At 40.2% G+C, this 22788-nt stretch overlaps 1 protein-coding gene across 2 annotated transcripts in view; it reads left to right on the top strand.

Moving 5' to 3' along the window:
- The window catches only part of rlim (ring finger protein, LIM domain interacting), a 58883-nt gene that overhangs the window by 13520 nt on the left and 22575 nt on the right, over positions 1 to 22788 (top strand). For both annotated transcript variants that reach the window (XM_043705004.2, XM_087991910.1), the window contains exons 2-3: positions 6974 to 7179; positions 18850 to 18957. In XM_043705004.2, coding sequence (XP_043560939.2) covers positions 6996 to 7179; positions 18850 to 18957 — 292 coding nt within the window. In that variant the 5' untranslated portion in view covers positions 6974 to 6995. The remainder of the gene's footprint in view (positions 1 to 6973; positions 7180 to 18849; positions 18958 to 22788) is intronic.

The raw sequence follows: 22788 nt of genomic DNA, 5'->3' as shown, positions 1-22788 counted from the left end.
AAGGTCATCTGCCTCAAACTTGATTGAATTGCTTGAGGTGGTGAAAAAGATAAGATATATGGTCTTAAGGAAGGCCTTTGACAAGGTACTATTAGGTTCTTTTCCCAAGGTTTCACACATGAGATGCAATTTGCACACACCAACCTCTGCAAAGAGTTAAAGTTTATTAAAGCTTGTACGAGCTAGGTGACCCCTTTGCAGCCATGCAAGGTTGAGTCATCGAGGTCCTGAGCAAAGAAAACACATCCCCTTCATACAGGTCAGTTGGCCTTGCCTGCAGGTCCTCTGGCCACTCCCCACAGTCACGTGCCACTAAAGACAATCACCAGTTACTCAGTCACATGTTACCCCCGGTACAGTGGCAGGATGAGATCATCCTCAGAGATAATGCTAATGCCCTAATCCTGGGGAATCGTTATGCAGATGATTTCCTGGCTTAGTGATTCCTCAAGACAATACAAGCACGACATACCTTTGGCCAGAAAGCATTCCTGGATGGAAGAGATTGATTTAGAGTTTAACTTGACAATAGCAAATGACTGTCTAGATGAAGTGTAAATAACAATGAATAGTCATCCACGTTCATTCATGATTGTAGCAAGTTTTGAGAAGATTTGTAGCTCAGGTTGCGGTTTTGGATGTAGGTTTGCGTGCTGAGCTTGAAGGTTCATTTCCAGATGTTTCGTTATTTTACTAGGTAATATCTTCAGTGGGCCTCAGGCCCACTGCTTTCTATTTAATGTTTGGGTTTCTTTGGGTTGGTGATGTCACTTCCTGTTCTTTTTCTCAGGGAGTGGTAGATGAGGTCTAACTCGATGTGTTGGTAGAGTTCCGGTTGGAACACCATGTTTCTAGGAATTCTCATGCGTGTCTTTGTTTGGCTTGTCCTAGGATGGATGCATTGTCCCAGTCAAAGTGGTGTCCTTCCTCATCCGTATGTAAGGATACTAGTGACAGGGTCATGTCATTGGAAATGACTCCCAGACTATTCGGACCACTTGGCATCATGGTAGCCCACAACCCACCAACAAACTAAAACAACAACTAAACTTGAAAGACCCTGTACAGACAACAAGCAAAACTAATGTCATTTACAAAATTCCGTGCAAGGACTGTAACAAACAAGCAGAAAACTGGTCACTAGGATACATTAACACCAACTAGTCACAAAAAGACATGACTCTCTCTCACTAGTATCCTCACATACGGATGAGGAAGGACACCACTTCGACTGGGACAACGCTTCCATCCTAGGACAAGCTAAACAAAGACATGCACGAGAATTCCTAGAAACATGGCGTTCCAACCGGAACTCTATCAACAAACACATCGAGTTAGACCCCAGCTACCAACCCCTGAGAAAAGGAGCAGGAAGTGACATCACCAACCCAAAGAAACCCAAACATACAAATAGAAAACGGGAATTCTCAGCAGTGCTTCGTCTGAGGCCCACTGAAGATGTTACCTAGGGTAACGAAACGGCTGGAAATGAACCTTCAAGCTCCGTGCACAGACCTATATCCAAAATTCATGATTGTCCCACCCAAAGACAGTGTAGTTTAACCCTTTAATGTTACATTGATGTCTGGAGAGGTTCCCATTTTAATCTTTTAACATTACAGTACCTCATAGCAGGCAGATACAAAAATGAACTTGCATAGCAATAGACAGAGAAACAGCACAAGTCAGGCAGCATCTGAGGAGCAGGTGAATCGATGCTTCGGGCAAGAGCCCTTCATCAGTATGCATGGGCTCTTAGCCGAAACATCTGTTCTCCTCCTCGGATGCTGCCTGACTTGCTGTGCTTTTCCAGCATCACTCTCTCTGCTCTGATCTTCAGCATCTGCAATCCTCCCTTTCTCTGAGGGAATAGAGGGATCTGACAGCATGAGATAAAAGGATTTTAGTTTAGGAAGGCATTATGTGTCAGTGCGGTCTTGGTGGGCCAAAAGGCCTGTTCCTGTGCTGTACTATCCTTTGTTCTATCTCTGGATTTCCTAGTGCTACACATCAAGGTGAGAAGGCAAATCCTTCACAGTAATCTCAGCTAGTACGGGAATTGAACCCACATTATTATCATACTTTGCATTGCAAGCCAGTCTTCCAGCCTAGGAAGACTGTGCTGAGGGGTGTTGATCTAAAACTAACTTTAAGAGGTTGTGAACATCAGGAAGAAATATCAGAGGAAAAACATGGTGCTCAATGAACTAGGAGAGACAAATTGCACTAGTTCAGAACTAGGAGGGGTCAGGCAGATTAAGATCCAAGTGTATTTGTGTAAGTGCAGTTAGTGTAGCAAATAAAATTGCTAGAAAATAGGCGTATGTCACCGCATTGGTCTGTATTAGAATGGGACAAGAGACCTGATTTCACCTCAAACAGTCCATTGAAAATGTAACGTTCCTCGATGTCAAGGCATTTGGGAAGACTAGGTTAGGTAAAGAGAAAGTTGCATTCTACTGTGGCAGGGTGAGCAAGTCCTGGCAAAATATTTAAGGGATGCATCAATGTTTGAAGGACCCGTAATGGAGCACAGTAACTATTGGCAAGGACAGAATTGCGGGCTAAAAAACATTAGGGGAATACCACTGCCAGATGACCTGTCATGGATCAGATAATAAAGGAAGGGAGGGGTCAGGCAGAAAAGTAGCTTTAAGTCTACAATCCGATCTGCCCTGACCTTATTGAATGGCATAGCAGGCTTGAGATGCTGATTGGCCTCCTCCATATTTTGTTTCTTGTTTTTGATGTCTTTTGCTTTAATGATGACAGAGAAAGCTTTGTCAAAGCAGAGAGATTGGACAAGATAACAAGATAAGTAGTATCTTAATTGAATAAGGTAACCTATGTATTGCTGTGATTGCGAAAGGCAGTTACCTGCTGGCTTGTTTTCACCAAGTGAAGATGCTAGTTGCACTGTTATTGACAATGTTTGCAGGAATTAAACAGTTGGAAAGAAAATCTTGTAATTTAAGCTTCCATTATTTGTCAATTCCCTCCACAAAAATCATGCTCCAGATGTCACAGCTGACAGCAACTTCACTGCTGCAACTCAATAACTGTTTTCGGTGTCATTGGCACCAACTTCCTATTTTATTCTTGTAGACCAAGATAGGGGCAGCCAGAAGATCTAGCTTATTCAACATACAGAAATTGTGGCATTTTTGATAAAACTGTTCTAACATTGACTTTTATTGTGTTAGATATCTTAGTTCATAGGTCAAATTGCTAATAAACAGAACTCATCTTTTTGCAGCAGAGGAACTGTTAATCTTTGTTTGTGACTAGCCCCATTCATGTTATCAATGATCAAGCTGGTATTTGAGGTGCGCCTGAGTTGTCTCAGTATCAACCGAAAATATTTCTTCATGTCTATTATGAAATGTACTCCATATAATGCAGCATTCTTTTTCACACCCAAAAGTCAACACAATTGCCAGCAGCATTTACCCATATTAATACACTGCATACAGCAAAATGACACATTCTGATGTGTCATTCTAATCTGGTGACATTCTAATCTGGATATAAAAACAATTTTTTTTTGTGTAGTTATAGTTGACTAATGTCAATAGAGTACTTAATATATAAATGAAATTTGTATTGACAGTTTTGATCACCGCTTCTGGCATTTTAATATTATAGAACCAGGAGCAAGTGAGCCATTTGATCCTTTTGAGTCTGCTCTGATGTTCAATATGATCATGACTGATCGTCTATCCCAAACCATTTTCCTGATTTCTCCAAAATCCCTTGATGCTTTTAAGATCTAAAAATCTCTCACTCCAATGGTTGGTTTCCACAGCCTTTTAAGGTAGAGAATGCAACAGGATCGCTACCTACCACTGCATGCGTGTGCACACATTTCAAAACCCCCTGCCCCGTAACTTGAGATTGTCACCCTGGTTCAAGACTGCCCCAACCAAGAAAACATCCTCCCAGCCTATAGTGTGTCCAGCCTTATTAAAATTCTACATGTTTCGATCAGCTCTCCCTCATTCTTCTGACCCTTGCTGATTTCAGACCCAGTCGAACCAATCTCTGCTCATAGGTTAGTCCTTCCATCCTCTGTATCAGCCAAGTGAATTTCTGCTGCATTCCTTTGTTTCTTCGGTGGGAAGACCAAGCCTGCACACACTATTCCAGGTGTAGTACTGCAGTAAGATATCACTACTTCTGAACTATTTACCTTTTCTAATTGCTTACTCCACCTGTCTGAATACTTTTATTTGACTGCAGAAACACCCAGATAGATCCCTCTATATGTCCACCCTTCCCAATATCCCATCACTGAAATAATACTCTCCTTTCTTTTTAACATATATATAACTTGCCATTGTATTAAATCTGCTACATGATTTGAGCAAGTGGGCAAATACATGGAAATCTCCTTGCATCCTCCTTTGATCTCTCCATTGTGTTTGAATAGAAAAGATTCATGAGGATGAGTTCGAAGTTACAAGAAAATTTTGCATGAGCTTGGTTGTTTTTAGCCTTAGTATCTGGAAGGCAGTGTTGTAAATAAGAGTAAAAATGTTATTGCAGGATAAAAATAGAGGTTAAATTGTTTAAACAGTGAGAATAGGATTTGTGTGCTGGCTAGTGAAAGGCAAGTCCAGAGCTGATAATAGGCATTCTTCAAGAGCACTTCAAACTATTAATGCTGAGACTGATTAATTGAATTGACCAGTATGCTCCTATGTAAGTTCAATGTATTTTTGAATGTGGTAATCTACTCAATATACAGACATAGAGAAGCTCGCAACAAAATGCATCTTTGGGCCTTTTACCTGGAGGAATTGTTCCCATTACCGCAAATTAAACCAAGTTTTTAGAAGATATGAAAACCAGTGCAAAGCTGTCATGCACTGTTGCTTACAGCAGTTAAGATTTTATCCAGTTGCTCTTTGCATTTGTAGAGCCTATTTGAATGTAAATTTAGGCTAACTACTTTGACTTCAATTCTGAATTTTCTACACTCCTGAATTCCTAACCAAGTTTGCACTCGTTACTCAGTGGTTCATCTCCCAAGATCCTTAAGATATGAGACCTGCAGAATTTACTACTTAATTCTTCACTGTAAGCAATTATTTCAGTAAATAATATTTGAAGAAGCTTGTCCTGACTTAACTGAAGAATACATATTATTTTCTGCTTCGTGTTCCAGAAAATGTAGAAATTGGCAAATCATATTGAAGACTGTTGAGTCTAACTTGCATGCCAAGCAAGATGGTTAGAATTTTTGAGTGGAGCATGAGGATATGCATCAATTTTGAAAAAAAGTGAAGTCAGGAGCAAACACTAAGAGCACAAAGTGATTGGGAGCAAGACCAGTACTCCTTGGACAAGATGAGACGAGGAAAATTGATTTTGACAGAAATGTCTCATTTCAAATAATCTGTTCTGTAAATATTGCCTAAAACCCAAAATAAATTATTTGGATACCTGTTGCTTCAGAATTTCATATACGCTAGAGAGTTCATAAGATTGATCTTTAAGTGTGGCTACAGTAGTCTAGACTGAATGTTATGCATAGTGATGGATGAGACGACTTGACACAAAAGTTTCATTTTCTGGTTTGAGGTGTCTAACCACAAACATAAAGCTATGTGATATGTAAAATGAAAATAATAGACTTGTGCAGTACAACTAATTTATGTAATATTTCAGACAGTCATTGTGTTTTCTTTTGATTTCAATCTGAAGTAAGTAAGTTTTGGTTACAAGACTGTACAGTGACCGATCAAGATATAATGCTAGGCCATTCTTTTTGAAAGCAAACCCTTTTCTAGAAAATATTCTTTGCTTTGCTTTGAAAGGAGATTCTCTTTGAAAGGAGATTCCCTTGCTTTTGTTGCAGCTTGATAACCCACACTTTCCCCTTTTATGTTGGACAGTTGTGTGGCTAATCAAGTGAAGTCCAGACTATGAGACACTGTTTCCTATCTTTAAACACCATTGAGCTGCTTAGGTCTTTAACAATTTGTTGGCTTCTTGTTTTCCCCTTGTACTAATTTGTTAGCCCATGAAAGTACTGTGACATTAACTGAATTCTACTTAATTATTTCATGGGATAATTGAGAGCTTCTCGAATTTGCTACTCCAGAAAGTTAAGGATGAATATATCCAAGACTGACATTGGTTAGACTTTTGAGCACTAAGGTAATTGAGAATTGTGGTTAAGGTGGGCGAATGGGAGTTGATGTAGAACTTCAGCCATGATCTTATCAAATGGCAGAACATTCTCCTATATGGCCTACTATTTCTTATGTCCTTATAGTAGGATTTGAGTTGCTCCAGTACCATCACTACCTGTAATTGTCAAATGTATATTCCTGCACATTCTCCACCATGCCATGCATTCAGATATCTAAAACCCAAGGTATATATCCTTCCCCAAAGCTCTTCACCACCTCTTTCTGTCTTTGTTTATTGTGCACTTTCTCTCTCAATTGCCATGCACTGAATGGGCATTGGTGACTTTGTGCTTCTGTATTGGTCCAAGATTGGCGAGGGACTACAGTAGCTTATCATTGTTTTTGCAGGTGGCTGGTCTGGAATCTCTTAATTACCAAAGCCATATCAGAAGATTTTACAGGTTGATAACCTGTTTGGCAACATTATTAACTCTGTTTTTGTGGCTATTAAAGCCCTGAAATGTAACTTGAACCCAGTGCTTATGATCCAGGAATACTACCACTGCATGACATGAATTTACCCACAATATTGGATTTAAGTAACGTGATGTGAACGTAGAGTAGAGTGTCTGTCTGTCTCAGGAAATGTGTGTACTATATCACTAAATCAAGGCTGGAGTAACAATTACATTGCGAGTACTTGGCTTTGTTTTTGTGTTTTATAGCATTACTAGGGAATTAAAGTGCTGACAGGAAAATGTGAAATTGATAGCTGGGATCAAGTATAATATTAAAACATATACATTACAACCCTGTTTTCACACCGTTCTCTCTAGGTAAAATCTGTTTTATCTCATTATGGAAAATGCTGCTAATGAAGATGGAGGAAATGATCAGGCTGGTACTCAGTCTTCTAACGAAGATCAGCGCAGGCGTCAGTCAGACCGCCTGGATCGGGAGGAAGCCTTCTATCATTTTGTCAATAACCTGAGTGAAGAGGAGTACAGGCTGATGAGGGATAATAACCTGTTTGGTACACCAGGTGGGCAACCTTAACAAAAAATGAATATCCGTATTTTCTGAGAAAGCTTATTGAAGATATAAAAATATGTCACTGCCTCACTGGGTTTTGTGCTGTACAGTGATATCCAGGCAGGAAATGTAATTTTAGATTTTGTTTTTATTGAAACATTCAATGGAGGTTGAATTTCCTCTATTATTGAATTGTTATCTTATATTAAGGAGGTTTAGGTATAGGCTGGTACTCTTGTTACTATAGAAAGAATCACTCAATCACTTTGTGAATGCTTTTGTTAATGGTCAATAGATGTTGAGAGTAGCTAGCTTTGTAGGTTTGCATGTGTTCCTCGCAAAATTGTAGGTTTTTTTATCAGTAACAGATTCAATTTTGAATACTTTGAATAATCAAAAGTTCTGAGAATTTTCAATTGGAAGTTGACTTGTAGAATGCTTTAAAATTTCATAGTTTTGAAGGAGAGCTGGTACACTGCATTTTATTGTCGTGTCCCCCCCCCCCCACAAACCAAGTATTGATTTGTGAATGTACAATACCGTAATTTCCAAGCTGGCTTTCCATGCCATTGCTTGTGTCAGAGTGAACATTGCAAAGAAAATAGTAGAGGTTGGATAAAAAGGAGATATAACTGCTGGAGAGTGATTTTCCTTTTGTCTATAAAGTAGTGTTAATGGAAGGCAATGGCCTGGTGGTATGATTGCTAGAATGTGAATCCAGAGACCCAGGTAATGTCCTGCGGTTCCAGATTCGAATCTCACCACAGCAGATAGTAGATTTTGAATTCAATAAATTCTGGAATTAGGAGTCTCATGATGTCCATGAAACCATTATCGGTTGTCAGAAAAACGCATCTGCTTCACTGATGTCTTTCAGGGAAGGAAACTGCCCTCCTCACCTAGTTTAGCCTATACGTGACTCCAGACCCAAAACAATGTGGCTGTCCTCTGGGCTATTAGGGATAGGTAATAAATGCCGGTGTAGCCAACAGTGCCCTCATTCTGTGAATGAATTTTTAAAGTATTTTTCTTTTATACATTGCAGTTAGATAGACCTAAAATCATTTTGATGGCTTCGACCCAACAATTGCATAAAAAATCTGCAGAATTGGGAGACAATACTTTCACTAAAGATTGAGCATTTGCTGTTCTATAACTTTGCTAATATGTTTCCATTTCTTTTCAAGTTTTTCTTTCGTACAAAGGCTCTTACACTCAAAATTGAGTTGAGTGAGTTATTAGCTGCAATGGAATAACTTTTACTATTGTTGCAAATATTGTTTTGTCACAGCCAAGAAATCATAACAGTTAAGAGATCAAATTGATAACCATAAATTGTGTCATCCTCAACCTACACCGCCAGCTGGCTGTAGCTATGTTATCATTTAAGGCATGATGTTTAGCGTAGAGGTGCTCAACTTAGTTTGCAGATGACATGGTCCTCCAGAGTGTTTCATACACCCTGACATCTGTTTTGACTGATAGACTAATTTACAGCCCATTCATAAGATTCTCTATTATTAATTGCATGCCCTTACGTGAGAAGGGTAATAATCAGGAAAATAATGATTTTAAGTGAATGTTAATTGTTCTTTGCATTGTTTTTTTCTGTCTTGTGTGTTGTTTGAAGCCAGAGCATACTATAGGTAAGAATGTGTGGAGGATTTTGCAAAGTGCTGCTCCTCCGATCAGATGGCCTTTCCCTTAATGTGCATTGTTGCAGGCTTACTGGTAAACCTATCAGGAGCAAAAATGGGAGAGAATCTGTCTGTGATTAGAGGAGCAGTGAGCAACCCAAAGTGTTGATCAATGCTGTTAAATCTGCTGTTAGGTCTGGGAATGGGTGACTCTTGAGGACTTTTAAGGAAGATGGGAAGGTGATGAATGTCATATGATGTGGAAAAAACAATGACCGTCTAATGGCAGAGGGATACTACGATTGTTCTGTGTATAGGACGTTGTATACCTGCTACAGGTATATCCTGTAGACAAAAAGCAGGACAACGCCTACCTAGCCAATTACCATCTCTTAATCTGCTGTCAGTTATTCATAAAGTATTCGAAAATGTCATAGTGCTATCAAGCAGCACCTGCTAAGCAATAACCTGTTCACTGACCAGTTTGGGTTCCACCAGGGCCACTCGGCACCTGACCTCATTACAGCCTCTCTATAATCGTGGACAAAAGAACCGAATACCCAGGGGAGATTAAAGTTACTGCCCTTGCCATCAATGCGGCATTTGACCAGGTCTGACATCAAGGAATCCTACCAAATTTGGAGTTAGTAGAATCAGGAAAAATTCTCCACCAGTTGCACTCATACCTAGAACAAAGGTAGATGGGTTTTGGTAGTTGGTTAATCATCTCGGCTCCAGGACATTTCTGCTGGAGTTGCTTAGGATAAATATTTTCTATTCAGCCCGTTCAAAAATGTTATGACATACTACTGGAGTAGATAAAAGTTGAATGTACCCTTCCTGGCTCAAAGGTAGGGACGCTACCACTGTGCTACAGGTGCCTTCAGTTCAGTGGTGTACATATTGTTAATCATCCTGTTCAGAGGTACTATTCACATCTAGAGCAGATGGAACCTGAACCTGAGCTTCCTGGATCACAGTTGGGAACACTACAACTGCACCACAAGAGCTCTTAGTTCCTCAGCATTGTGTCCTAGACCCAACCATCTTCAGCTGCTTCATCAACAATCTTCTCTCCATCATAGGGTCAGAAATCCAAAGATGTGCAGTTTTGGTGAATTAGCCATGCTAAATTGCCCATAGTGTCCAGGGATGTGTAGGCTGGATGTATTAGTCAGGGGTAAATATAGGGTTGGGGAGTGGGTCTGGGTGAGTTACTCTTCGGAGGGTCGGTGTGGGCATGTTGGGCCAAAGGGTCTATTTCCACATTGTAGGGGTTCTAATTCTAATTCAAGTGGGATTTTTCACTTATGATTATGGAATGTTCAACACCGTTTGCTACCCATCAGATACTGAAGCAGTTCATGTCCAAGCTTGAGCTGAAAAGTGGCAAGTAACATCTGTGCTGTATATATGCCAGGCAATGGCATCGCAGTTAAACACAACCTAACCAATGTTCCTTGATATTTGGCATTACCATCATTGAACACCCCACTATTAACATCCTGGGGAGGGGGGGTTGCAATTGATCAGAAACTGAACTGGACCAGCTATATAAATACAATGGCTGCAAAAGTAGGTCAGAGGCTGGGCATACTCCAGCGAATAACTTATCACCTGATTCTCCACAGCCTGTTGACAATTTACAAGGCACAAGTCAGAAGTGTGATGGAGTGCTCTTGTTTGGATGTGTGCAACTCCAACAGAATTTAAGAGACTTGGGAGCAAGCAGAACAAAGCAGCCAACTTGATTTATACCACATTCACTTCCTCGACTGCTGACACTCAGAAGCAGCATATTCCATTTACAAGATGGACCGCAGAAGTTTACTAAAGCCCTGAAAATAGCACTTCCAAACCCATGACCACTTCCATCTAGAAGGACAAGGACCAAAGATTCATGGGAACCATGCAACTTCCCCTCCAGAGCCACTCGCCATCTTGGCTTGGAAATAACTCATTTGTTTCTTTAATATCACTGTCAAAATCTTAATGCCCTCTCTCGTGGCATTGTGGGTCTACTGACAGCCCTTGGACTGCAGCAGTTCAAGAAAGCAGCTCGCCACTCTCTTCTCAAGGACGCTTCGGGGTAGACTAAACTCTGACCAAGCCAGTGTTGCCCATATCCCAAGTGTGAATTAAAAGAAAGTCAAGCCATGAAGGTGAGCAGCGTAGGGAGAAATGATAGTCAGGCCGATGGGTCTCTGCCACAAATTATTCTTTCTATCTATTAACTTTTTTTTTTAAATAGTTAAAGAATAATTATTAAGTCTATATTTAAATATAGTTTTGGTGGATGGGGATAGTGTGATGTTTGAATGTGGCTTGTTCAACCACTTTACCACTTCACCAGTTGAGATTAATGATGGAAATATTTGAAGCACAGTTCCCCATGAATTATTTTCTTGAAAGTTAAAGGAGCAGAATAAGCCATATAGAAAGAGAGGCATAAGTGCCTGTGTGTTAGGAGGTGGGGTGGGGGTGGGGTGACATGTAGAAGTGAGCGAAAGAGAGGTAAGTGAGAGAGAAAGATTAGATTACTTAGTGTGGAAACAGGCCCTTCGGCCCAAGAAGTCCACACCGACCCGCCGAAGCGCACCCACCCAGACCCATTCCCCTACATTTACCCCTGCACCTAACACTACAGGCAATTTAGCGTGGCCAATTCACCTAACCTGCACATTTTTGGAGTGTGAGAGGAAACCGGAGCACCCAGAGGAAACCCACGCAGACACGGGGAGAATGTGCAAACTCCACACAGTCGGTCGCCTGAGGCAGGAATTGAACCCGGGTTTCTGGCGCTGTGAGGCAGCAGTGCTAACCACTGTGCCACCGTGCCGGGGGAAAGGAAAACAGACTTGAGTGAGAAGGAAACCCTGGACTGAAATTCAACTCTTCTTTAACCTCCACTTATCTGTGCATTCTGCAGAGGCCAACTTGAAATGTGCCCTACCAAAATCGACCCAAGGTCAACATTTTTTTAAACCTAACTCCTTAGCTCAACCCCAGTCAATGTGCTTTCCCTCGTGATCATGGCAGGGCTGTTTTGTTTTTCTCTAGCTCAGCGTCTCAACGAAAAAATAAAAATTCACTCTTTTTATTGAGCTTTTTATTGAGCATTTCCAATAATTATTCATTTAAATGATCAATTTATTATTGTTTTTGAATTTTTTGATGAAATTTATGTTTAATATTGTGACAAGCATTATCCCTCTGAAATTTGTTCACGCGCCATTGTCGGAAGAGAAAAATCAAAATGTGACCGTCCCCACAAGAATCTCCCTGTTCTGGAATTAGGTCAGACTTCTATATCTAATTTCTTATGTGCAAAATGTAGATAGTCCCAAAATATATTGCTAACTTAAATCTAATAGCCACTGCTAAATGTTATGCAAGGAACACAGCTACTTCCCAACAATCCTTTTTGTTATAATTTGAACAGCTTTCTGTTTGACTTTTTGTTTTAAAATATTTCCAGGTATTTGGGGATTTCTTCGCTTTTGGTAGCTTGCCATTGTTGAGGGTGATGCTTATAAATAGCAGGTCTTGATGGGCTTTGTGAATGGCCAATCTTGCTGTCAGTAATTAAACATCAAGTACTGGGATTTACAGTAATATTGGTTTGTATTTTAATTTTGGCTTTTATTCAGGTAATAATCACTGTGGAAAGTTCCATGAGCTTGAGTCTTAGTATTCCCATGAGGGCCTTTGGACTCTGACAACACTGACATTTCAAGCAGAGCTTCACAGTTACCCATTGTGAATTTTGCCATTTTTATAATGTGTTGCAAGAAATATTCCAATTTTTTAACTGTTTATGCAGAAAGTGAAACATGGTCAAAATCATTTGCAAAAATATTTGAATTGATATTATTTCTTTGTTTTTTTTTATTAAACTGGTTTTTGCAAGGTTTGTGAAGGTTTGTAGCTCAGGTTGAGGTTTAGGGTGTAGGTTTGCTTGCTGAGTTGTAGGTTTGGTATCCAGACGTTTCATTACCTGGCTAGGTAACATCATCAGTGGCGACCTCCAAGTGAAGCGAAGCTGTTGTCTCCTGCTTTCTATTTATATGTTTGTCCTGGGGTTTGCGGTGATGTCATTTCCTGTTTGTTTTCTGAGGGGTTGATAGATGGTATCTAGATCTGTGTGTTTGTTTATCGGCGTTGTGGTTGGACAATTCCTAGAGGCCTAGCACTCCAACCACAACGCCATAAACAAACACACAGATCTAGATACCATCTATCAACCCCTCAGAAAACGAACAGAAAATGACATCACCACAAACCTCAGGAACCCCATCCAGGACAAACCTATAAATAGAAAACAGGAGAAAACAGCTTTGCTTCACTTGGAGGTCGCCACTGATGATACTTAGCCAGGTAATGAAACGTCTGGATATCAAACCTACAGCTCAGCGAGCAAACCTACACCCTTAAACTGGTTGTTGGCTCCTTTTTGATTTGATCCTTTTAATAAGCCAATCTGGTAGCATCTTGATCTGTGTATAACAGACTGATGTGCAGAGCATACGTGCATGTATTGATGTTGAAACTCTTTCATTTTAATACAGAAAACTGTAAGATTTTCATGTATCTGAGTGTAAAATATCTCTCGTTCTGCAAGGTCTACTAGTTGGAAGTACTTACCTTGTTTTTAATGATACTGAGCTGTTTGTAAGCTTATCTGCACTGTGAATTAGTTCTGCAATTTGGTATCACTGGGAAATTGTGAAATTCATCAAACTACTATATTTGTGCTGAAATTTGGCAGCAGTAGGATAGAGATAGTGGGACATTAGAATGGAGAGAGGGTTTTCAGCTATTTGCAGGATCAAAGAGCCTTGTATTGCATAGAACTTTTAAGGCCTAACTGATTTAAAAAAAAATGCTTTTCATCCAACAACTTGAGCTGAGTTTGTAAATGCATTTGGTGTTGATTTGTGGATTCTTCGAGCTTATCAAGTACTGTCCAAGCTTCGTAGCACGAGGTTGTGTTTTATTTTCATATGGGATGCTGGTTGACCAGCATTTATTGCTATCCCTAGTTGCCCTTGAGAAGATAGTGAGCTGCCGCCTTGAACTGCTACGGTGTACGTGCTGTAGGTAGGCTCACAATACCATTATCGAGGGAATTCCAGGATTTTGACTCAGTGACAGTGAAGAAACAGTGATATAATTCCAAATCAGAATGAGAAGTGGCTTGGAGGGGAACTTGCAGGTGCTGGGGTTCCCATGAATCTGCTACCCTTGTACTCCTAGGTAAAGGTACTATATAAGGATCTTTGAATTTCTGAAGTGCATCTTGTAAATAGTACATATTGCTTCTGAGCATCAGTGGTGGAGAGAGCAGTTGCTTGTGGATGTGCCAATCAAGGGTACTGCTTTGTTCTGGGTGATGTTAAGCTTCTTGGAGTGTTATTGGAGCTGCACACATTCAAGCAAAAGGAGAATATTTCATCCTACTCCTGACATGTGTCTTGTAGATAGTGGACAGACTTTGGGCAGTCAGAAGGTGTTACTCACTGCAATGTTCCTAGGATCCTTGCAGATATTAAAATCACTGTTCTTGTGTATATCTATGTCTTGAAGCTATCATACGTAGGAATGTTTCCAGTTATCAACAAAAAAGTTAAGGATCGCCAGTTCTTCTTTGTCTGACAAGCTTTTGAAAATCAACTTTTAATCTGAAAATCATGTATGGTGACAGGATACAGTAAGTCTGGGGTCAGGCAAAGTGTGTGCTTTCTCAATACGTAGGGCAGTTTCTGAAATTTACACTCTGAGAAAACTGCAAGAGTGTAATTTGTGCAAAAAAGTACACCTGAATGAAACTTGAAATTTGGCCCCTGAGAAATGGTTTTGAAATAAGCTGGTGCTAAGACCTTGAAGATAGATGGCTTTACTTCCACTCCTATGTCTTATGGTCTTCTATCCAATGGGCATGAAGTATGACAAAAAAAACAAGCTTCTCAAAAAAATTAGATCTTTTCTTTCTCTTTCCCAATGTTGCTCACGTGTCTGAGAATACACTTTCTATTTTTGCTTTTTGTTTGTGTGTGCTGCTTTCTTCTTGCAGCCATCCCTTTTATGTGTGCTAGTTTGCTCTTTTTATCGGCTCAGCTTTTTGTCTGTTTTGTTTCCCTCTGTCTCTGTTCTCTGATTCCCTCCACAGGGGGTAGCTTTTAGCTCACAGATCAAGAGAGTGAGCTGACCAGGGCACAGTTCAACTTTCAGGTCGTGTGAAGAGTCTGGCCAGGGCAGTGGGTCAACACTGGATAGTGGGAGGTGATCAGTATGATACCACAAAATTTTAAGTCAGGTGGCTGGCATGTGGAGCACAATATGATATGTTGAAGAGTGAGAGGATTGAAAGGTAAATATGTATGGTAAGTATGCATGCTGACATCTGAAAGGTTTAAGAGTAATCTACTGGATGTAAAAACTTGAAAGTAAAAGCATTTCATGCAAAAATTTATGTACTGATCTCTCATTCTGTTCTGTATTCTTCAGTGTGATCTTTCATATGCTTGGTGCTGCCAGTGGAGGCAAGGAAGAATATTTACCCCTGCATTTTTAAAGGGAATAAAGTATATTCTCTTTGGGAGACTACAATCTTTATTGAGGTTTCTACTGTCATTTGGAATGTTTTGGTACATTGGGGTAAAATGAATTGTATGCTTGTGTGTTAAGTGTTAGTCACTGCATCAAAGTCAGTTGGTCTTTAAATTTGAAGAGGTGATACCCTCATTGTCTATAATATTGTTTTGGTGCCTGACTAGGTACTATTTTACAGCGAAAGTAAAACTTATTTCTTCATTCACCATTTGTGGTGAGTGTTTGAAATGCTGGAATGACTACCTCAATTCTGGCAGGACAACAGACACTAGCTGCTTGCAATCTACAGAATGTGAACCAAAATGTTAACTGTGTGAAGTAGCATCAAGTTTATTCTAACACATAAAATAATCCATTTGCAGTCTTTGATTTTTAGCCAAGGCATATTCTTTATGAAAATGTAAGAATGTTGTGTGAGATTATATCTGTGTGCAAGCTGCTTTAACATCATTTGCTGTAGACATAATGCTTGTTTTCACAAGGCAAGCCTATTTTCTAGAGTTTCCAGTGTATGTAGTTATGATGAGAAGTTTTGCCTGGGACGGTACTTGTTGGAGCAGAAAGATTTAAGTGGCTTAGAGAGATATTTAAACGTTGAAAGAGTTTAAATGGGTAAGTAGTAAAGAATGGCATTGTTGATCAGTGAATCAGTAATGTTGAGTGTTCTTAGGCTAAGGATTAATATGACAACCAGTAGTTAGAAGTGTATTCTCAAAAGATCTTACTAGAGTAAGATTAAGGCCAATCAAAGATAGTTGTGTATGGAATCTGATGACATAGGGAAAGTGCTTAATGAATACTTTTCGTCAGTATTCACATTAGAAAAGGGCAATGTTAGTGAGAATACGGTGATGCAGGCTACAAGATTAGATGGGATTGAGGTTGACCAAGACGAGGTTTTAGCAATTTTGGAAGATCTGAAAATAAATAAGATCCCTGGGCCAGATGGGATTTAACCTCTGATTCTTTGGGAAGCCAAGGAGAAGATTGCAGAGCCCTTGACTTTGACCTTTGTCATCATTGTCGCCAGAAGACTGGAGGATAGCAAATGTTGTTCCCTTGTTTAAGAAGGGGAGTCGGGACACCCTGGTAATTATAGGCCAGTGAGCCTTACTTTGTTTGGGGGTAAGGTGTTGGGAAAGATTATAAGATATAGGATTTATAATCGTCTGGAAAGAAATAATTTGATTAGAGATAGTCAACACGGTTTTGTGAAAAGTAGGTCATGCCTCACTAACCTTATTGAGTTCTTCGAGAAGGTGCCAAAATAGGTTGATGAAGGTAGAGCTGTTGATGTAGTGTATATGGACTTCACGAAGGCATTTGATAAGGTTCCACGTGGTATGTTTTTGCAGAGTTTCGGGATTGAAGGTGATTTAACTGCTTGGATCAGAAATTGGCTAGCTGAAAGAAGACAGGGTGGTGGTTGATGGGAAATATTCATCTTGGAGCTCAGTTACCAGTGGTGTGCCGCAGGAATCTGTTTTGGGGCCATAGCTGTTTGTCATTTTTATAAATGATCTGGATGTGGGCGTAGAAGGATGGGTTAGTAAATTTGTGGGTGACACTAAGGTGGAGTTGTGATAGTGCCAAAGGATGTTGTGGGTTACAGAAGGATTTAGGTAAGATGCAGAACTGGGCTGAGAAGTGGCAAATGGAATTTAATGCGGAGAAGTGAGAGTTCACTTAGGAAGAAATAACAGGAATAGAGATTCGGCTAATAGTAAAATTCTTTGCAGTGTAGATGAACAGAGATGTCTGTGTCCTGGTGTATAAATCCCTAAAGGTTGCCACCCAAGTTGATAGGGTTGTTAAGAAGGCATATGATGTGTTGGCATTTGTAGGGGGATGGAGTTTCAGAGCCACGCGGTCATGTTTCAGCTGTACAAGACACTGGTAAGGCCGCACCTGGAGTATTGCGTGCAGTTCTGGTCACCGCATTATAGAAAGGATGTGGAAGCTTTGGAAAGTGTTCAGAGGAGATTTACGAGGATGTAGCCTGGTATGGTAGGAAGGTCTTATGAGAGAAGGCTGAGTGAACTAAGGCTGTTTTTGTTGGAGAGAAGGTTGAGAGATGACTTAATTGAGACGTACAAAATAATCAGAGGGTTAGATAGGGTGAGAGCCTTTTTCCTCATGGTGAAGGCTAACACAAGGGACATAGTTTTAAATTGAGGGGTGATAGATTTAGGACAGATATTAAGGGTGATTTCTTCACTCAGAAGAAACAGCGTGGAATGGCCTGCCTGCAACAGTAGTAGACTCGTGAATGTTAAGGGCATTTAAATGGGCATTGGGCATAACATATGGATAATAATGGAATGTTGTAGGTTAGATGGGCATCAGATTATTTTCACAGGTTGACGCAACATCGAGGGCCGAAAGACGTTACAGCGCAGTACAGACCCTATGTTCTATGATGTGGCTACTGATGTCTAATCTTTTGAGAAATTTTAAATTTCACAAAGCTTAGTTCCTGTAGCAGAACATAATAAAATGTGTTCCTGAGATGACTCTGTTTTAAAAAATTTCTGTTCTAGTTAGAGTAAGAAAGCAGAAACTAGAAGGCTGCTCAGCTACCCCTCTGTGTTAATCCGAGTGTCTCATCTATGATTTTCTGCAAAGTCCCATTGATGGGATTAATACCAATCATCCACCATTTCCCAGAGGTGATTAGACTTGAGTAATTCATATACAAAGTTTCCTGAAAGAGAGGCTTGAAAGGACTTTAATAATAGAAAATATCATTCAGCAGTAAAAGTGCTTAATTTACTTATTCAGAATGCATTAATTCTGCCCTGGTTAAGAAGGAAGATTGTTCTCTGGTTATTTGGTGTGTTTGGAGAACATCATTGTATTATGCACGTAATAAAAATTAGATTAGAAATTGTTGGAAAAGCATGTGCATTGGTTACAGAGGCTTAGTGATTAAAATCTGTGCCTCTCACAATGCAATCCATAAAAGGCCTGAGGGTACCAGTTTTAATTCCCAATCTACGTTAATTAACTGATCTCAACTGGGGAAGTAATTACATCATTGCGATTGGCCTTGGTACCTGTGTCCAGAAAGAGTTAAGCAGTAAGAATTGCCAGTGCTGCTTGCCATATAGACCATCTTGTTGGTTAAAAAGTGTGCATGTGTTTAGATGTCAGGCTTGTCTATGGTTCATTTTTTTTTAGTTGATTAACGCAATGCTGTTATGGTTCAAATGAATGATTAGTTAGCAGAGTTGTTGGATCCTGCACCATTGTAACCTATTAAGAGACAGTGCTTTCAAGAACAGAAAATGGATGCTCAATTTTGCTGAATCACAAATGAAGAGGCAGTTTCTTCTCAGTGACTGTGACTCCTGGGTATAAGTCAGTCACCAAAATGTATGTTCCAATTTACTGGCAGTGTTCATGGTACTTGTCCTCATTGTATTTTGAAGGGGAAGTTACAGAAGAGGAACTTAGCAGGCGTTTACAGCAGGTGAAGGACGGCGTTATTCAGAACAACCCTGATACTCGGAGAAGTGAAGGTTCTGGTGACAACAGAGGTAGGCAATTAAATAGTGGTGCCACCTGTGTGGTGTATAAATTTAATGTAAGAACTCTGGCAGTTTTCCACTTGCCCTGTCTTTGGAGTCAACATAATATGCACATGGGCATAGAAGAAAAATATGTTAGCAACATTATTTAAGCTTACTGATGACAATACATTACTCAAATGTTACAATCTGATGCTTCTGTTTCCCTGGCAGGGCTTAACCATAAAAATTTTCATCCTGGAACCCTGTCCCTCTTCCTCCAGCTTGAAGTAGAATTTGGACAATTAACCTTTTTTGACAATTTCTGTGTTCAGGACTAGCTAATCGGTTTTGTGGTCAGGCTAAGTTTCCCACCAGTATCCATTCTTTCCTCTGATAACCTTTTGTTCTTCAGGAGTGCAAGAGCTGACACTGTCTCTTGCTCACTGTTCAAATTCATGCAATATCCAGAAGAAAAAGCTAAATTGTACCATCTCTGAACTGGCCATCGCATCTATATTCGTGCTTTCAAAATAAGATGTTTCACTTGAGTATCCTCCTCATTTTTGTAGGATTAATGCCTGGCTGGATTGGATGTGGAGGATTCTTAATTTATTAGCACATGGAAATTGTGACAATGTAAAGTAGATATTGCTGCCTCCTTTGAAGTCCCATCTTAAACCACTGAGCCTATTTATTTCACCATGGTTACCAAGGCTATGTTGACTTACTCTTTTTATGGTGTCCTTGCAAGTGGGCAAAATGTTTAGCTTTTCCACAAATAATTCTGATTGGTTTTAACTCCTAAGTTGTTTTGGATTTCCAAAAACGGCCAGTCCACGATTTCTTTTTCAGGATTTCCTCTCTGGAACTTTCTAAGGAATTTAGCTTTCTGGATCAGTTGGCAAAATCTGAGAACAAATGTTAAGGGAGTAATATTGTCCATCTTGGTGCACGTCTGACTTAACAAAATGAGTTAATTGAAGATGTTGGCCTGTTCACAAACCTGTTTACAAGCAGGTGTTCATCCGGTCTTAAGGCAACAGTTATCATTATCCAAATCTCCAAATGGCTAAATAGTTATTTGAAAAACACACAAAAGAGAACTGGGGCACAAAATTAGCATTTTAGCACAGATACAGTTGAACTACTGTTGTCATTTGTAAATATACTGCAACTAATACTTTCAAAGGACTTCTTAAGCAGTGCTGAACACTATTGATATCAATGTTTGCCAGAGGCTGAAACACTGTGCAGAATACATCAACCCACTAAAATCGCAGTGATCTGTATGATTGGTAATAGAAGACTGAAAAAAGAAATCCATCTAACCACATTGAACAACAACATAATTTGCCCAATGCTGTTGAGCACAAAATTGATAGGAAATGCTCAAAGATGACAATTTTTAGATGAGAGTCACCAATCTTACAGTACCTTGTCCAGTCATGCAATATTTAAGATTTATCAACTTTTAGTTTGGCACTGGGGGCTGTTTGCTTGTTATTACTGTTGAGACATCAGACACCTTTATAAAGAAACAATATTTATCAATGTAGTTTCGCTCTGATTCTGGTCATTTCCAGAAACTTATCTCTAAGCTGCATAGATACCAAAAACCTTTCATGCTATGCTCTTACCTGGATGATCCAGTGTGTTCCATCAAATACTGTTCCCCAGTTGTTAAAAGCTGATGTCTTCACTCCTAATCAACCGATCTTTGAAGATTGTATCCTTGTGAGCTACGAATTTCTATCTCCTCACGCTAAAATCCTTGAACATGATGTTTGTTTCCTATCTGATGTGTATCTTAGAAAGCAAGGTTTGAATGCCCCCAATCAGATTTTTGTTTTTTTGCTACGTATAACATGACTCTTATGTGGGGCAAATGACATCCTATGTCTGATGAGTGGAAACAATCTTCCTTCTGACCTTCTCAACTTTATATATAAAAACCTTTGACATGATAGGCCTCTCCACCTTCCTCACCTAGAGGAGGCTGCATTTACTTGTTTCCATTCCTCTCCAGCTCATCACAGGGAGAAAATCGCCAGCAGTATCATCTTTCCCTATTCACCAAGTTATCTTTGGTTTTCCCCAAGGATCAATCCTTGGCCCCATCTTGTTTCTCATCCACATGCTGCCTCTTCACATCATTGGAAAATACGGTGTCAGTTTCCACACTCAGTTCTACCTCACCATCACTTTTGATAGCTCCTCTCTCCATTTTTAAGGATTTTGTTTACATCCAGTAGTGGCTAAATAGAAATTTTCTTGAACTAAATATTGAGAAGACGAAAGCATTTATTTTCAGGCCCCACTATCAAACTCCTGTCATTGGTGATTTTGAGCCTGAACCACATTGTTCACAAACTTAATGTCATTTTTGATCCTCTGACCACCTCCTACATCCACAGCACATTAAGATAGCCTGTTTCTAGCTGTAAAACATTGTCCAAATCTGCCCTTCCATCACTCATCTGCTACATCCATGTCTTTGTTAGCTCTGGAATTGACTACAGAACACTCCTGGCCACCTCCCATTTTCTGCCTTCTGTAAATTTGAGATTATCCAAATTCTGCCCATGGCCTATCTTGCCCCATCCTATTCAAGCATCTGTACTTGTTCACCTATGTGTTTCCTGGTTCAAAACACATCCCAAACACATAGGTGAACAAGTACAGATGCTTGAATGTCAGTAAAGAGCCTTAAATGTCAGTAAAGAGCCTTAAAGGTTCTTTGCAAAACTCTCATCTTGTATCAGACCCGTCTATGATGTCAACTGCTCCATATCCATAATCTCCTCCAGGCCAAAGATCCTCTTGAGTATCTGTGCTCTTAATTCTGAACTCTTGAGCATCCCAAACTTTAATAACACTATCTTTGGCATCTGTGGAAACTCTGGAATTCCCTCCGTAAACATTTGTCTTTCTCCATTTTAAGATCCTCCTTAAAACTACCCAGTTGACGAAGCTTTTGGCAATTTGTTGTTGTGGTTCTGTTCGCCGAGCTGGAAGTTTTTGTTGCAAACGTTTCGTCCCCTGGCTAGGCGACATCATCAGTGCTTGGGAGCCTCCTGCGAAGCGCTTCTTTGATGTTTCCTCCAGTGTTTATAGTGGTCTGTCCCTGCCGCTTCCGGTTGTCAGTTTCAGCTGTCCGCTGTAGTGGTTGGTATATTGGGCCCAGGTCGATGTGTTTGTTGATGGAGTTTGTGGATGAATGCCATGCCTCTAGGAATTCCCTGGCTGTTCTCTGTCTGGCTTGCCCTATGATAATAGTGTTGTCCCAGTCGAATTCATGTTGCTTGTTGTCTGTGTGTGTGGCTACTAAGGATAGCTGGTCGTGTCGTTTCGTGGCTAGTTGATGTTCATGTATGCGGATTGTTAGTAGTCTTCCTGTTTGTCCTATATAGTGATTAGTGTAGTCCTTGCATGGTATTTTGTACACTACATTCGTCTTGCTCATGTTGGGTATCGGGTCCTTCGTTCTGGTGAGTTGTTGTCTGAGCGTGGCTGTTGGTTTGTGTGCCGTTATGAGTCCTAGGGGTCGCAGTAGTCTGGCTGTCAGTTCTGAGATGCTCCTGATGTATGGTAGTGTGGCTAGTCCTTTTGGTTGTGGTATGTCCTCGTTCCGTGGTCTTTCTCTTAAGCATCTGTTGATGAAGTTGCGCGGGTATCCGTTTTTGGCGAATACCTTGTATAGGTGTTCCTCTTCTTCTTTTTGCAGTTCTGGTGTACTGCAGTGTGTTGTGGCCCTTTTGAATAGTGTCCTGATGCAGCTTTTTGTGTGTGTTCAGCCAAGCAGAACGGATTCAGGATGATCCAGGTAATGATCACAGACGCGCACAACCGACTTCACAG

The sequence above is a fragment of the Chiloscyllium plagiosum genome, unplaced genomic scaffold (genome assembly GCF_037043375.1).
Source record: "Chiloscyllium plagiosum isolate Xiang-an unplaced genomic scaffold, Cpla_swu_hap1 HiC_scaffold_11, whole genome shotgun sequence".
Classification (NCBI taxonomy): domain Eukaryota; kingdom Metazoa; phylum Chordata; class Chondrichthyes; order Orectolobiformes; family Hemiscylliidae; genus Chiloscyllium; species Chiloscyllium plagiosum.
This window is presented reverse-complemented; position numbering and strand designations above follow the sequence as displayed.